The sequence below is a fragment of the Macrosteles quadrilineatus genome, unplaced genomic scaffold (genome assembly GCF_028750875.1).
Source record: "Macrosteles quadrilineatus isolate MER2022 unplaced genomic scaffold, UCM_ALF_1.0 Scaffold_3__2_contigs__length_128488019, whole genome shotgun sequence".
In the NCBI taxonomy this organism is placed as follows: domain Eukaryota; kingdom Metazoa; phylum Arthropoda; class Insecta; order Hemiptera; family Cicadellidae; genus Macrosteles; species Macrosteles quadrilineatus.
Genome location: NW_026542596.1, coordinates 28743059 through 28761106, shown reverse-complemented (window position 1 = coordinate 28761106; position 18048 = coordinate 28743059). Strand labels below are relative to the sequence as shown.

The following is an 18048-nucleotide window of genomic DNA, read 5'->3' as shown; positions in this document are numbered from 1 at the left end:
TGCTTTTTAGTTACCTAGGTCCTGAGAGTTGAGTGGATTGAGACTAGTCTAGGGTATGTGAAGGGTCAAGGAGATACTGGGGTAGGAACTAGAAACCTCTTTGTCATATGTATGCTTTTTAGTTACCAAGGTCCTGAGAGTTGAGTGGATTGAGGCTAGTCTAGGGTATGTGAAGGCTCAAGGAGATGCTAGGGTAGGAACTAGAAACCTCTTTGTCATATGTATGCTTTTTAGTTACCTAGGTCCTGAGAGTTGAGTGGATTGAGACTAGTCTAGGGTATGTGAAGGCTCAAGGAGATGCTAGGGTAGGAACTAGAAACCTCTTTGTCATATGTATGCTTTTTAGTTACCTAGGTCCTGAGAGTTGAGTGGATTGAGACTAGTCTAGGGTATGTGAAGGCTCAAGGAGATGCTAGGGTAGGAACTAGAAACCTCTTTGTCATATGTATGCTTTTTAGTTACCAAGGTCCTGAGAGTTGAGTGGATTGAGACTAGTCTAGGGTATGTGAAGGCTCAAGGAGATGCTAGGGTAGGAACTAGAAACCTCTTTGTCATATGTATGCTTTTTAGTTACCTAGGTCCTGAGAGTTGAGTGGATTGAGACTAGTCTAGGGTATGTGAAGGCTCAAGGAGATGCTAGGGTAGGAACTAGAAACCTCTTTGTCATATGTATGCTTTTTAGTTACCTAGTTCCTGAGAGTTGAGAGGATTGAGACTAGTCTAGGGTATGTGAAGGCTCAAGGAGATGCTAGGGTAGGAACTAGAAACCTCTTTGTCATATGTATGCTTTTTAGTTACCTAGGTCCTGAGAGTCGAGTGGATTGAGACTAGTCTAGGGTATGTGAAGGCTCAAGGAGATGCTAGGGTAGGAACTAGAAACCTCTTTGACATATGTATGCTTTTTAGTTACCTAGGTCCTGAGAGTCGAGTGGATTGAGACTAGTCTAGGGTATGTGATGGCTCATGAAGATGCTAGGGTAGGAACTAGAAACCTCTTTGACATATGTATGCTTTTTAGTTACCAAGGTCCTGAGAGTTGAGTGGATTGAGACTAGTCTGGGGTGTGTGATGGCTCAATGAGATACTGGAGTAGGAACTAGAAACCTCTTTGTCATATGTATGCTTTTTAGTTACCTAGATCCTGAGAGTTGAGTGGATTGAGACTAGTCTAGGGTGTGTGATGGCTCAATGAGATACTGGGGTAGGAACTAGAAACCTCTTTGTCATATGTATGCTTTTTAGTTACCTAGATCCTGAGAGTTGAGTGGATTGAGACTAGTCTGGGGTGTGTGATGGCTCAATGAGATACTGGAGTAGGAACTAGAAACCTCTTTGGCATATGTATGCTTTTTAGTTACCTAGATCCTGAGAGTTGAGTGGATTGAGACTAGTCTGGGGTGTGTGATGGCTCAATGAGATACTGGGGTCGGAACTAGAAACCTCTTTGGCATATGTATGCTTTTTAGTTACCTAGATCCTGAGAGTTGAGTGGATTGAGACTAGTCTGGGGTGTGTGATGGCTCAATGAGATACTGGGGTAGGAACTAGAAACCTCTTTGTCATATGTATGCTTTTTAGTTACCTAGATCCTGAGAGTTGAGTGGATTGAGACTAGTCTGGGGTGTGTGATGGCTCAATGAGATACTGGGGTAGGAACTAGAAACCTCTTTGTCATATGTATGCTTTTTAGTTACCTAGATCCTGAGAGTTGAGTGGATTGAGACTAGTCTGGGGTGTGTGATGGTTTAATGAGATAATGGGGTAGGAACTAGAAACCTCTTTGTCATATGTATGCTTTTTAGTTACCTAGATCCTGAGAGTTGAGTGGATTGAGACTAGTCTGGGGTGTGTGATGGCTCAATGAGATACTGGGGTAGGAACTAGAAACCTCTTTGTCATATGTATGCTTTTTAGTTACCTACATCCTGAGAGTTGAGTGGATTGAGACTAGTCTGGGGTGTGTGATGGCTCAATGAGATACTGGGGTAGGAACTAGAAACCTCTTTGGCATATGTATGTTTTTTAGTTACCTAGATCCTGAGAGTTGAGTGGATTGAGACTAGTCTGGGGTGTGTGATGGCTCAATGAGATACTGGGGTAGGAACTAGAAACCTCTTTGTCATATGTATGCTTTTTAGTTACCTAGATCCTGAGAGTTGAGTGGATTGAGACTAGTCTGGGGTGTGTGATGGCTCAATGAGATACTGGAGTAGGAACTAGAAACCTCTTTGGCATATGTATGCTTTTTAGTTACCTAGATCCTGAGAGTTGAGTGGATTGAGACTAGTCTGGGGTGTGTGATGGCTCAATGAGATACTGGGGTCGGAACTAGAAACCTCTTTGGCATATGTATGCTTTTTAGTTACCTAGATCCTGAGAGTTGAGTGGATTGAGACTAGTCTGGGGTGTGTGATAGCTCAATGAGATACTGGGGTAGGAACTAGAAACCTCTTTGTCATATGTATGCTTTTTAGTTACCTAGATCCTGAGAGTTGAGTGGATTGAGATTAGTCTGGGGTGTGTGATGGCTCAATGAGATGATGGAGTAGGAACTAGAAACCTCTTTGGCATATGTATGCTTTTTAGTTACCTAGATCCTGAGAGTTGAGTGGATTGAGACTAGTCTGGGGTGTGTGATGGCTCAATGAGATACTGTAGTAGGAACTAGAAACCTCTTTATCATATGTATGCTTTTTAGTTACCTAGATCCTGAGAGTTGAGTGGATTGAGACTAGTCTGGGGTGTGTGATGGCTCAATGAGATACTGGGTAGGAACTAGAAACCTCTTTATCATATGTATGCTTTTTAGTTACCTAGGTCCTGAGAGTTGAGTGGATTGAGACTAGTCTGGGGTGTGTGATGGCTCAATGAGATACTGGGGTAGGAACTAGAAACCTCTTTGTCATATGTATGCTTTTTAGTTACCTAGATCCTGAGAGTTGAGTGGATTGAGACTAGTCTGGGGTGTGTGATGGCTCAATGAGATACTGTAGTAGGAACTAGAAACCTCTTTATCATATGTATGCTTTTTAGTTACCTAGGTCCTGAGAGTTGAGTGGATTGAGACTAGTCTGGGGTGTGTGATGGCTCAATGAGATACTGGGTAGGAACTAGAAACCTCTTTGTCATATGTATGCATTTTAGTAACCAAGGTCCTGAGAGTTGAGTGGATTGAGACTAGTCTGGGGTGTGTGATGGCTCAATGAGATACTGGAGTAGGAACTAGAAACCTCTTTGTCATATGTATGCTTTTTAGTTACCTAGATCCTGAGAGTTGAGTGGATTGAGACTAGTCTAGGGTGTGTGATGGCTCATGAGATACTGGGGTAGGAACTAGAAACCTCTTTGGCATATGTATGCTTTTTAGTTACCTAGATCCTGAGAGTTGAGTGGATTGAGACTAGTCTGGGGTGTGTGATGGCTCAATGAGATACTGGGGTAGGAACTAGAAACCTCTTTGTCATATGTATGCTTCTTCTGCAGCACTCGGATCATGGCATCCTTCTCAGCCAATTTGGACTCCAGCTCCTTCATCCTATGAAAAAGTAATGACAAGTAATGTAAGCAATACAGGGCAGTCAACCTAGCAAACATACAGCCGTGTAGTTTAAATAGAATGATATATGTCTATTGTGTAAACGGATAACATTCACTGTCTTAACACTACAAATACCACTTTGGGCGGATTTAGGAGCTCAGGAATAAGTTATCCTGGAGTTACTTAATCAATAAATAAAGATAGTCATTGAAAAAAAAAATCGTGTTTCGGATCCTGCGGTCTAACTCCCTAGACTAACGTACTCAGCGTACGTCACTACTAGTGCTGGACTAGCGTATTCAGCGACTAATTTTATTTGTCAACTTCTGGACTACTTATTCTAGGAGTCAGGTAGGAATCACGGGGAATTTGTAGTTTTTGAGTGGTGGTAGGAGTAGCGGACAGACGAATTTGAGACAATACCTGCCAAAGTTGTTCAAGGTCAGCGCTCATAGCGACCCTAGCGTCTACCGTCTAGTCTGGTTCTAATCGAGTTTCATTGAAGAAGAGGGTTAACTGAGAACTGAAGATATCGTGATCAAAAACTTATGGCGAAATAAAAACCCAGTTAAGTGACCGATCATTTACAAAAAAACCTAAAAGTTTATTTATTGCTTATAAGTTTGATAAAAAAACTAAAAACTTCCAGAATGAAGGATAAGGTGTCAAATGTGTTGACATATACTTTTACTTTGTTCAAGTTATTTTTTATGAGGATTAAAAAACTGTAGATACCGGTACTTGCTCTAATATTCAAGATTGGTTGCGACTTTTGTAATCCTAATGCAAACTTCAATAATTGTCTATTTAACCCACTTGTATCGTCTTATTTATTTACCAAAAATCCCATCATAACTAAAACATAAAAAAAATTTGACTATTTTTTAAGATGTGATATAGTATTTTATAGCCTTAACCCTAGCAGTGGCCAACCGTCGTCTGGTTACGGTATGACGTTGATGCTTAGAATGGCCAGAGTCGTCTGGTTACGGTATGGGCCGAAATTTTTTTAACGGTAAAAAAACACTTACAATCAACTCAGATTAGAATAATATATATACCATTCGAAAGATCACATTCTGAACTTTCATTTTATTACATAAACAAACCCTGTAGCAGGTATATAACAATGTCACGACGATTAGAAATCAAATGAAATTTTGGCGCGGTACGACATTTGCAGCCGACACTTGGGAACTGGCAAAACACGTCTTGTTTGGCATTACCCTGCTCGGGTAATTTTCGTCTTGGGATGTTGCGGGTGGTACCACGGGATAGCCATTGATTTTATCTTCATTGTGGTAGTGATATTTATAACTAAATATTGATTGCACAATCGGTACGATTTTATGAAAACAGCTGTTTTTGAAATTTCTAACAAATGGCCAACAGTCGTCTGGTGACAGTATGGAAAATACGAATTATATACAGTGAAAGTTATTATTACCTAGTCATATAGTATATCATTTTGAAGAGGAAGAAATTTAGATTCAGAGAGTGGCAGCCCTGCACTAAGGGTTATTTCTGTATTCTCGCATGTAGACGACGAAGTGAGTCATTACTGCTACAGTCTGTCAGCTGTCTTGTATTGCCATTGTTTGTTTGTGTTGTTGCCGATCCGCGATTTATTACTAATAGAGATGGGAATTATCGTTGTTTTCCGGCAACGGTTATAACGATAACGCAGCTGCCCAATAACGTGTTGCGGCAACCTGTTATTTCAATAACGATTGCCAACTCGTTGCCGCTGTGTAAACCGTTGTCCGCCGGTCGGTGTTGCGGCGTTCAGTTATCGTTGTCGGTTGATCAGTTCAGTTTCCCGTTGTAGTCGCGAGTCGGACGTTGCCGCGTTGTCCAGACAGGATGCGTTATTCTAATTCTAGTTCGTTTCAGAAGTTATCGTTGCTCTAATGCTCTTGTAGTGTTGCGGCAACGGCACTAATGGCAATGCATGTTTTCGTTTTCGTTGTCCGCGCGGCTTTCCTGCAACATTGTGCTGGTAGATACGTTATTATAATAACAGGGAGTTCTCGGCAACGTGTTGCCGCGATAACGTTGCCGTGGCCGCAACACTGTTATTCATCCTGTTATGTTAAATAACGCCCATCTCTAATTACTAAATATGTTATTAGTTCGTAGTGTTAGTGTTAGTGAAGTGTTGTGTGTGTGTATAACAGTAATCTTCATGCATAAATATTACTGAATTGTGTGAAATAGTGTTCATAAAAGGAAAAGGTTGTATTTTGTTAGCATCATGTCCTAAAATGACGATTCTGACATTCAGAGATTGTTGTACCTATATAATGATATACCCAAGGTGTTATACATTTTTATAAAGGTAAATGAATACACTACAACATGTTTATAATGGTTTGGTTGGGGGTAAAAAAGTTTGTAAAAAAGTTATAGCCTATACTAAATAGGCCTACTACTGTATTTTGTTAGCATCATGTCCTATAATGACATTTCTGACATTCAGAGATTGTTGTACCTATATAATGATATACCCAAGGTGTTATACATTTTTATAAAGGTAAATAAATACACTACAACATGTTTATATTGGTTTGGGTGTAAACAATTTGGTAAAAAAATTATATAGGCTAGGCTACTAAATACTGTACACTCCATTTTCTCGAAATGCGCAAAAAATTCAAAACGTTCTCAAATTGATACATAGCCTAATCATAGGTGAAAATAACTTTTTACCATCATACTTATGACTTTTTTGGATTCCTTATTTCATTAGCTTTACAAATATGTAGGCTACATATCATCAGCCTACATAATGTTTCACAACACAAGCAAACACTGTAGGCTATAGTTTACACCTATTTGCGGTTTTGCGGTTATTGTATTATTATGTCCTTATTACGTACCTACAAAAAAATATTTCTAACATGTTATACATTTTTATGTAGGTAATTGAATACACTACAAGATTATTATGTTGGTTTGAAGTAAAAAAATTTGGTACAAAAGTTGTATACTAAGTACTGTGGATTTTTTTTCTCGAGAAATCGCTAAAATATAAAAACATTATTTTATATACGTATGTTTATAGGTAAAAAGTTATTTTTACCATAAACCTTATGACTTTTTTTGATTCCTTACTTCATTAGCTTTACAAACATGTATATATCATTATTAGTATACACATATATTATAGAACTTTTTACAACATAAACTAACACTGTACGGTTTTCAATTTTTTCGGTTCTCCGTTTGTCATTTATATTTCGCCCCAAAAACTTATAAAAAAAAAAATATTTTCCTAACATGTTATATATTTCTATGTAGGGAATTAGATTGTCTACAAAATGTATATAATGAATTTCCCATAAAAAAATCCGTAGAAAAAAAATACCAAGGCCGCTTTTGAAATTTCAAAAAAAAAAATTCATTTTTTTTTATTTTTTTCACTTTACCGATAAAATACACTGTCTAAATCATTATGATATTACTATTTCTAGATTCTCCTGTTCTTTCCGAACAAAATGAATATGAGGTTGGCTAGGTTTACTTGTACGGTTGAATTTTTACGAATTTTCAAAAAAAGGTCTGCAAAATCGCCAAAATGGGTTGGCCATTCCCCACTTCTAACATTGGCCACTGCTAGGGTTAAAAAATAATAAAATGTACATGTATATATAATTTAACCCTCCAAGTGTCTCTAGTTTTGGTCTTAATGTTCACCCATTTATTGCACAGTCGCAGGGTTTTATTAAAATGTATCTTAGAAACTTAAAAACAATGTAAAGTATACTGTTTTATATATCATTTTGTTTGGAAAATTATGGGCTTCAATGTAACATATAAAACATTACAAAAAAAATTTTCAACAATTTTTGTGGGGTTAACATTTCTCAAAAATTATAAAATAAATAAACAAAATTTATGTTTGCACTCAATAAATTGTTATAATTTATAGGTCTACAAAATTTTCAAAAAAAAAAAAAAATAAGTTCGCGCTCAATGAAGTTGTATAAATTATAGGCCTATAAATATTTGAAAATAGCCACTTTGTTTAGAATTTTATGAGGATTCCAAAAATATAATAATATAAGGAAGTAGGTTTGCAAATAAATAAGTTATGGGCAAAAAACAGATTTCGGTACATAGCATTTAGCTAAGAATGCATAGCCTAACCATAGCTAGGAATCTGGCTGATAATTTACATCAATATCACTACCTACTTCTTCAGGATCATCAACCAGCCCTTCAAAATCACTTAAATCTTCTTATAATGCACCACGTATATCACTACTTTTGATTTTTAATGACAACTAGTGTCCCTGTTGCTCGAATTCGAGCAATTTTTAAGTATTAGAGGCGTTATTTTAAAAGGAATAACGTGCATAGTTTCTGATGACTTTAAAATATTCGACCCAAAGATTATGGAAATATCCAAGATGTACGTAACAGAATATATCAAACTATCCAGGCTCTCTCGCTTTTTTTCATTGGAATATTTACGCCAACCCGAATTCAAATAGTAAATATTTCATTTCAACCAAGTCAGTAAATGTTTGTAGCAAACTGTAAAAGAAGCAAACTTATTGACTGCTTAAAATTAACATATGTTCTTCTTCTCACTTAATTTTTTGACAACAGCTGGAGTTGCATAACAATTTTTCTTTCATATGTTAATCTTATGGAGAAATACGAAACTTTAAAGGGCCCCAGGGTCTCACTCTCTGATTATTTCTCTAAAAAGAAAGTTTCCTGCACAACTTCACGCTACGCTCTTTCCAATGAGACCAAAAACACGTCAATTGGTTCAGTAGTTTCGGAGGAGTAATTGTCACAAAAAACATGCTTGCGTATTAAATAAGTATAGATGATAAACGTAATAAAACACATCAGTCATCGGTGCGAGGTTAACCAAGCTGTTTACAAATACGCACGTCAGCTGTCTGCTACAATATTTTCGGAACTAAAATGAAAAGCGTATAGAAACAGACATCAGGAGAAAGCTCTGAATCTGCTGAAAAAAACGATACCTAACTCGATCCAGTTCAATCCGATTCAGTCAGTCCCAGAGCCGTCGCAATAAACAGTGTTTGTGAGTTGCAAAAGCGACACATAAAACTACAGCGGATGTGTTCTGAGTCGCTTTTACGACACATAACACTCGGAGGGTTAAGGTGTTAAAATTATTTTGAAATTAATATTTTAGGATGGTAAAAAATAAAGGGAAATATTTTATTATTCTTTGTATGCAAATCAACTGTAAAAAAATATCATTATTACAACAATTTGTTGGTTTAATGATCTCAGAGTAATTATAATTTATCTGCTTGAAATGTGTTTGTGTTCTCAGATTGTTTTGTCTTTTGACAATTCCTGGAAGTACAATATGTAGTAGAGAATAAGTAGGTGTCCAAGTAACTACAGTTAACTCCCAATCATCTGAGCTCCGGTTATCTCAGACTCCAGGTTATCCGATTTAGCTCACAACTTTTCCGTTTTGAGGTCCCTAGAGGCCAAAAACACCAACCGTTCAAAATTCATATGTATATATATTTATATAAATATATGTGTCCGTTAGCACGATAACTCGAGCAAAAATTATCCGATTTTCATGAAATTTGGTATAAACGTGTAAACCTACATTTATTTGAACGAGTTCGCGAACCAGCATGATCGGACAATGGGAACGGGGGTTTATGGGGGGTTTTTATAGGGTAAAAATTGGTTTTTCTCATTTTTGACCCTAAAAACATAAAATTTAGCAATTTCTTTCCAAACTATTTTATAGAGCTTAAAATAACTAATTATTTAGTATATCGATGCGTTATTATACTCCTAATGCTTACGGAGAAAATAAAAAAAAAATGTAAATTTAAAATTCCCATGTTATTCTTATGGAGAATAAGTTGTTTGCTTTTTTACGAGCATATTTTGATCACATTTGGAAAATGCATTTATTTCATACTAAACTATTAACATGTAACAAAAGAAACTTTTCTACCTTCCTGTTGCAGCAAACCTAGAGTACTCGTTAAACTAATGCTCTTTGAATAGGGAATAAATGTGATATTTTTAAGGAGACATTTTAGTATAAATCCAATTAGGCAAATGGAAATTCACTTTGTCTGCAGGTTTTCTGCGGCGGGAGTATCCATTTTATAATATCGTAAAATAAGGTCAAACACAAGGGCACACACGGAACTAGGCTCCGAAAGATTTTCCGGAAGACACAAGGGCGCACACAGAAGCTACTTCCAGTAGTGACGCAAACCACTCGCCAAGGTGGACTGACAGCTGGAAAAGGGGCAAGAGTAGACAAAACCAATTCCGCAAAAGAGGTACGTGAGGTAAATCAGGCGAAAGCCCTGCCAAACACATACTATGGTTTTTATAAAGAAAAAAGTAGTGACCCAGAGGTAACTTCCGTGATGCACCTGATGGAAGGTTAAGAGCATGGGAAAAATGTTTGGCAGTAATTTTTATCTGTTGAAGCTAAAAAACCAATGGATCCTGTCACGGACTGAAAAAGCTTATTCATTAACTTAGTTGCTCTAGTATTAAAATTCCTAAAAAATTAATTACTCTTTCTAGATTTTTTTTAAACCCCACAGCTAAAGGTGTCTCTACTTACTTGGCCTCAAGATCCGTCACTTTTTTCTGTGCTGCATGGACCTCGTCCATCTGTCTCAGCTTGTCAGATCGTGCCTCTGCTATCAACTTCTCTGATTCTTGGCTTGTCTTCTCCAAAGCAGCTATCTTAGCATCCCTAAAACATGTAAATGTCAAGGTATAGTCAAGCAAAAATCTACATTCTGTAGATATACATGAATTAATTGTTGTTGGTTAATTAATGTTATATTCATTTTTATCTTTGAACTTAATTAGCATAACCTTAAAGTTTGAGTGGATGTTGAAAAAGCAAGTTATTTTTTTCATATTTTAAACACTTCACAGCTCCAAAAAAACAAAACAAAAAAAAACATAGTTTGTAGTGAGCTATTTCCAGGATAGTCATTAGTTTTATATTTAAGGTTTATAAAAAAAACCGATAAGGCAAATAAATAAATTTAAACAAATTAATATATTTGTGTGTTACTATATTTATGTACTAGCTGTTGTACCCGTGCTTTGCAATGGGAAGAGGACACAAAATAGAAATTTTTGTCTTTACATTTGTTGTATAAAATAGTTTCACCCTGTTGGTAAACCTTATAACAACTTGTTAATGCTATTTAATACCATAGAACCAACTTGAGTATTTGAAACAGCTGACAAAACTATTTTATTCCTTTTAAATATTATAAAAAAGAGGTGGTTGCTGTATGTATGGGAAAAGTAAACGCGAAAAATACTGGTCGGATTGGGCTGAAATTTGGCATGATGATAGCTCACATTCCCGATTAACATATAGGCATATTCTTATTTCAAAAATCCTTTCGGGCTCCGCCCCAGTGGCTCTGGAGTTTCCCATCCCATGTTAACCTTATGTGAAATGAAATTATTGAATCTTAACAGCTGTTTCAATTAAACAAGTTGGTTCTGTTCTGTGATGTTCAATAGCATTAAAGTTACAAGGATTACCAACAGGGTGCAGCACTAGCACTATTATTTATTTTACATTTATGACAACAGCTAATTTGCAACCAAAAGGTGAGTGAGCGTAGCGAACGAACTTCAACCTGGAGGCGAGTGAGCGTAGCGAACGAGCTAACCTGAAGGCAAGTGAGCGTAGCGAACGAGCTAACCTGAAGGAAAGTGAGTGCAGCGAACGAGCTCCAACCTAAAGGTGAGTGAGCGTAGCGAACGAACTTCAACCAGGACGTGATTGAGCCATGCAAACGAGATCATCTTGAAAATTAAGAAGTTAAACGGGGCAAAGCCCGCGGGTTACAGCTAGTTCCTTTTAAATATGATTACTCATAAGGTTAACATGGGAAACTCCAGAGCCACTGGGGCGGAGCCCGAAAGGACTTTTGTGATAAGAGAAGAGTGCGTCTATATGTTAATTGGGAATGTGAGCTATCATCACACCAAATTTCAGCCCAATCCGACCAGTATTTTTCGCGTTTACTTGTCACAAACATACATACATCCAAACTTTCTCATTTATAATATTATAGTAGGATTTGTTAATCTATAAATGTAAATGTTGCTTGATCTAATTGCTTAATGAAGTAACATGGACATTGTTTCACTAATGATTAATACACCTGCTGCATCAAACCTGCAGACTACGCGGATTTAAATTTTTCTGATTGGATTTTTTATAAAAATGTTTACATAAACAATTCATATTTATTGTCCATTTATATAACGTTAGATTTAAAGAGTACTAAGGTTTGCTGCTTCGAGGAAGGGAACAGGTTTTTTAGCGAAATCCCTATAGGGAAGTAGCTTATATTTATTAAATGTTGTAGTACAGCACAAAATAAATAAATTTGCCAATTAGATTAAAATATCCATAAACACGCAAGATAACACAGTTTTCTTTTCATTCAAAAGAATAACAAGGGAATTTTAAAAGGAGGCTACAATTTTTGGAATATTCTCCATAACCTTTAATAGTAAAACTTCGTACAAAATTGTTTATTTTTTTAGCTCTACAAGATGGTTGTAATAAAAATCGGGCATTTCCTTGTTTTAAGGGTAAAAATGTATAATTTTTTTAAGCTTCAAAACCTTGTAACAATTTGTTCCTATGACCCGATCTGAACTCATTCAAGTTTATCCAGCTATACACATTCATGCCAAATTTAATGAAAACCAGACCAAAATTACTCAAGTTATCATATTTATAGATACACACACACACACAAAGAAATCCATATGTAAATCCCAAAGTACCCATGAACTTTTGAGAAAATTACAAGTCACACCCCCAAACCATATACTTAGGCCCGATTTTCACCAAACACTTAAACCACCGTTAAGCCTTGCTCTAACTGCAGTTAGTTCATAACTGACGAAATCGGATTTCACCACTCGCTGTTTGAGCTAGTTTAGACTAAACCGTCGTTAGATAATTAACTGCCCAATTTTGAACGGTTAACTTCTTTAATCTTCCGTTAAGTAAATATCAGCTGGCTTTAAGTTTTAAGTTTATATGGAAAGGCCAAATGCTAGAAGAGCATACAATATGAATTAGATTTTGAATGAAAGTGATGTAGTCACTAGTGATGAAGAGAAGAGTTGCCTATGTTGTTTGCCAAACTAGGTGGATAAGAGAAAAGGTTAATGATTAAACCCTGTTGGCCTTGGATGAATCACAGTATGCAGCTGGTGTTTTCTGTGCAGGGCCGTTCTAGGAATTTTTCAGAGTTAAGCGAACACCCGAATCAGCGCCACCTAGAATCCCCCCCTCCACCCCACCCACCATGAACATAACTTAACCCTACTTGTGAAATGTTTTGGGAAGAACTTTTTTATAAGTTTAGGTTAGAATAATACTTGCATTAAAAGAATTTTTTCAACTACTTGTGACGTAATTTTCCTGGCGGACGACAAGTGGGAAATTACGCCACCGGTAATAAAACGAGGATCCCAGGATTCGCCCTAGTCTGGTCGCGGGGAGTTTCCCAGGAGTCGATAGTGATTCGGATAGCCTAAATTTGATAGCCCTGGTTGTCAGAGCTCGAGACGAACGTTGCGGGTTACTAAACACCCTACTCGAAATCACCACTCTAGCCTAGGGCTTGTGGGGAAATAAATAATTTTGACTTGACTCTGTGGGCAAATATCTAAATGACACACTACTAGCTAACTTAACAAATCAACAAGTAAGCTAAGTAGTCACTCCGCTTACCTACGGAGTTACGCCGTCAACCTGAAACAAACAAGGTTAGTACCAGATAGGCCTAACCTAGCCTAACTCCCACAGAGTCTGAATTTACTAAACAAGAAAACGAGTTGGCTTAAGTTGTCCAAGTGAGACACGAAACGAGAGAAAAAAACTGAAACTAAAAATAAAACTGCTTCAGGAGCTGATACGAAAAAAGAAAAACTAAAACTTCAACTTCCCCACGTGTTCAACTTAAGCAAACTTCTGCAATAATTATCAAGCAGAAACCTGTCTGCTGGGGCCAACTTCGGGGCGTTCGGGAACTTTTCAAAGGGGTTTAAGAATTTAAAAAGAAAGTCCCAGATATGGATTACGAAACGTTAATCGAAATGATCTGTCACCAACTCCGATACTTTAATTAAATGAGTTGGTTAAAGCGTATGACGAGGTCTGCGAATCAGGCCTAGCCTATGAACTTCGACAAAGTTCTGCCGAAAGAAAAACCTAAGTTGTCTAAGTTTTATTGTACAACTTACCAAACGAAGTAGTAATACTGTAAAAAAACGATTTTTCGCGCACTCGATGCACCACAGAACTTACTGTGACTTTTACGACAAAGTAGTAGCACGAAAACTCTTCAAATCGAAGACGAAAGGACGAATAATTAGCGAATGCCTCAACAAAAGCCGGGAATACGAATGACAATCTTCACAAATCTTCTTCTCCCTTCACCTACCTCTCAGAATCGAGACGAAAGTTAAAACGCTTCCTGATTGGTCAGCACAAACAGAGTCAGCTGAGTCCCGTGTCAGCAAAGGCAGGCAGGTATGACAGCTTTAACATGCTTTATAGCTGCCTCGCTCACAAGGTGGATCAGCTGCTCTTATTCTCTCCCGTAGCCCGCCCTCAGACGCAGTTGAACAACCAAACAACCAAACTGACACCACCGTCGTCTGCTGTCTTGGAATTGGAGGTTAGGTGCGATGTCAGTTTAGCGTCGCGACTAGGGCACAACAACAGCTTACATTCAGCTGTTTAAGTTTCGTGGTTTCGCCGTTATTTTACCCCCTACACATTTGACCCGTTACATACTGTTAAAAAACAGAAAATTTCTGTTTCACAGAAATTTAAAATTTTTACACTTTTACTCATCATATACACTTTAGCAAACCGCAAACTTAACAATTTATTTCTAAATGTAAAATAAACTTTTACAGGATAATTTGGATAAGATATAAGTTTTTTTAAGCATATTACAATGAAAAACAGGTGTAGGTAGATGACAAGAGATGAATTTTTAGATTAAACATGTAGAAAACATGAAAACCCGAATTGAAGTATTACCTTGACAAAAAGAATACAGAATGTTCAATTAAGAGTGCAATATAACGTACTGCTCTGCTCTAGAAGGGAAGAGTGATCAGGGGAAGAAGGGAGGGGGAAGTTTCTTGTTGTGAAAAGTGGCGCTGCGCGCTTATCTCAACAATGAGTCATTGCCGCACTGTACGCTGCCGAGCATCAGCTAGTACAAATCGAAACTGCAATCAATGCCTCGAGTTTAAGTGCGCCGCACTGTACGCTGCCGAGCATCAGCTAGTACAAATCGAAACTGCAATCAATGCCTTGAGTTTAAGTGCTGTACAAGTATACGCATTTTTCAAGTGCTGTTGATACAAACAGAATAAATGCCTTTGGTGTGGTGCTTTGGATACTTGAACTCTGAGCGAAAAAAACCAAATTAAGTGGTTCACTTCTTCACTTGTCAGTAAAGTTGTTTCCAATTTTGTCTTCTGAAAAAAAAAATTGTGTCCCGTTGGCGCCACTTTTTTGTGGCGCCATATGCGACCGTGTAGTTCGCGTATGGGTTAAACTGGCCCTGTTTCTGTGATTTGTCTAAGGCATTTGGCATTTGACTGTGTCAATCATGAACTTCTAATTCACAAACTTAGTAAAACTGGAATAACAGGTAACTTTCTTAAATGGTTTGGATCATATTTGGCAAACCGTAAACAAAGAACTCTCATCATAAAAAGGGAATAAAGCACTATTCAGACTGGATAAATATAGAATGTGGAATTCCTCAAGGCTCAATTCTGGGGCCTTTATTATTCATCATCTACATCAATGACTTGCCCCAAAAAATTCTTTCAAAATTAATACTTTTTGATGATGATACCACTGCTTTTGTGAAAGGAAACTCAATGTCGGAAGTGTAAATTTCAGTAAACAAAACTTTGGAAGATCTCCGTGAATGGTTTACAGCTAATGGCCTGGCACTAAACAGTGATAAAACAAATGTCTTATTTTTTTTTAAGTCAAACATGACAGATATTTCACAAAAAAATGTCTCTGAGTGATCATTGACCAAAAACTAAATTGGAAGGAACATATTGATTATTTGTTAAAAGAATTAAGATCATTCTTTTTTGCTTTTTCAGTTCTTTCTCAGTGTGCATCAAAAATGTTACCAGAATAGTTTATTTTTCCCATGTAGAATAGATTTTGAGGTATGGCATTACCTTATGGGGAAATTCAACAAATAGTAAAAAGATATTTTCTTTCAATTCTAAAAAGATTCATTAGAAATATGGCAAACGCTAAATTTAGGGCTTACTGTAAAAAACATTTAAAAAGTCAGTCCAAATTAACTTTCCCCAGCCTGTTTATTTATGAAAGCCTTAATTATGTCCATGAAAATAAGAAAGATTTTGAAAAGTTCTTAATAAAAAATAAATACAACACTAGAAACAAGAACCTTTACAGTTACCCAATTCATCGGACAACAACATTTGAAAAATGTCCTTTTTATACAGGCCTGAAGCTGTACAACCATTTGCCCAATAAATTTAAACAATTGGCAGTAAATGTTTTTCAAGTTAATTAAGTTATTGATTTGATTTGAATTTGATTTTTGATTCAACTAACACGAAACTAATTTTATTACTAGATATGAATTATCAAAACGTTTTGCCTTTTTCTTTAGGTTATCCCACAAGGTTTTTAGTTAAGGCGTATCTCTAGGTATGTGATCAGCCACTCTTTTATCCCAGCTGAAAAAGTGTTTTTCTACCTAAATTATGAAATTCTTTTTTCCTTGTTCGAAAAAATAGGCTCCCATTTTCTTTTCCGGGTTTTGAGTAACCCTAACCCTACGGTCAAACAATTATTTAGTTCATTGAGACGTAATTAAGGACAATAACTAAACCTAAATTGTCATTATTCTGCTAGTATTTATAGAAAATCATTATTTTTATGGTACCTTTATTATGTCTTGTTCTAGCAACTCTTTTTGACTCACGTTTTCCCACTATTTCAAATGTACCGTAAAGAGTTAGATTTTGAGTCTTGACTCAACAGCAAAACTCAATTTTCTGTTCCTCAATTGAATCTGTTTCATCAACATTGCTTTGCCTTTATTTACTCATGTTAATTGTTTAGCTATTTATTCATGTTTTCTGTTGTATTTTGTTCTTTTTGCTCAGAATCTATTGTATACTTCTAATCTTACTGTCTCCAGTTTTGTTTTCACTACCTCATAAACACAAATTTATTTTCTAGGTTATGTTTAATCATTGCTGCCATAACAGACGGTATTACGACAATTTACTGCCACCGCCACCTGGATATTACTCTAAACTCTCATTTATAAAACCGGCGTTAGGTTTGATGCGTTTTTATTGGTGAAACCAGATTTCCTTAACTGTGGTTTAGATCATCAGTTAGTTTTAACCGAAGATTAACTAAACCATCGTTAGCGTGAATTTGGTGAAATCAGGCCTTAAAATGTTCGTCATGACGAGAACCCTTGCGCAAAACTATCCATTATTTCATAAATAGTCCTTTAAGGTCATAATTCCTTTCTAAAGTGAACTTTCAATATAACTAATAAGTGTTAAATATACATCAGCTTTACTTATTTGTTTGTTATTCTTTCAATTTATTACCTTATTAAAATCAGTTGTGATTATTTGTTTGTATTACTGTATTCTGTTTTGTTTATTTCAGCTTAACTTAACCAATCAATAGTTTTATAAAATGGCGTGAATCCTGTGGGCAACAGCTAGTTTGAATAAATACTGTTTTTGGGGGGGACATCAAAAAGAAAAAGTAAATCGGTCTTTGGTTCAAGGCCTTTCCATACCGCCTACGGTAACAGCTTCTTCCCCGTAGGGAAATTCACTTAATACTTTCAAAAAGTTGCTTTTATACATTCCAGTTTTTACGTTAGTGTAGACTACATACTTGGGTATGCTAGCCGCATCAATGGCTGCCTGACGTAGTTCACTCTCCTCCAGGTAGCGCTGTTCCCATTTCGCCACTTCACCTTCCAGTCTCATGATCTTTTCGTCCTTCTCTCTCAGACGTCTCTTCAGCTCAGGAACACTTTCTACAGGCTCTCCTGCAACCACAACAACCACCCGGAATAAAATCCAAATCCAACAAAAACTAGTCTTAAGTTTGAAGAACATGTTCAAGTTTTGTTTTTTGCATATTCAGGTTGAATGCAACTAGGTGATATTTCAGCTAAGAAAACAAATTACTATAACTTACTTAATGTATATAAGTACGAATGCAGAAAGATTAATATAAATAAATACTTCATATCACCTAAGAAAATCGATACCGTAGCTGTTAAATATTTAGTAATTCAATTAAAGACATTTAATAGAATATTTATTTAATAACATGAACTATAATACAGTAAAATATAAACAATTAATCAAGTAGTATTAATATTTAAGTCAAGTTTTTGGTTCAG

At 36.4% G+C, this 18048-nt stretch overlaps 1 protein-coding gene across 1 annotated transcript in view; it reads right to left on the bottom strand.

The window, feature by feature from the left end:
• Positions 1 to 18048, bottom strand: part of LOC128988665 (uncharacterized) — a 47716-nt gene that overhangs the window by 10107 nt on the left and 19561 nt on the right. The window contains exons 10-12 of the mRNA XM_054410168.1: positions 17532 to 17688; positions 10143 to 10277; positions 3372 to 3535 (exon numbers count right to left, since the gene is read on the bottom strand). Coding sequence (XP_054266143.1) covers positions 3372 to 3535; positions 10143 to 10277; positions 17532 to 17688 — 456 coding nt within the window. The remainder of the gene's footprint in view (positions 1 to 3371; positions 3536 to 10142; positions 10278 to 17531; positions 17689 to 18048) is intronic.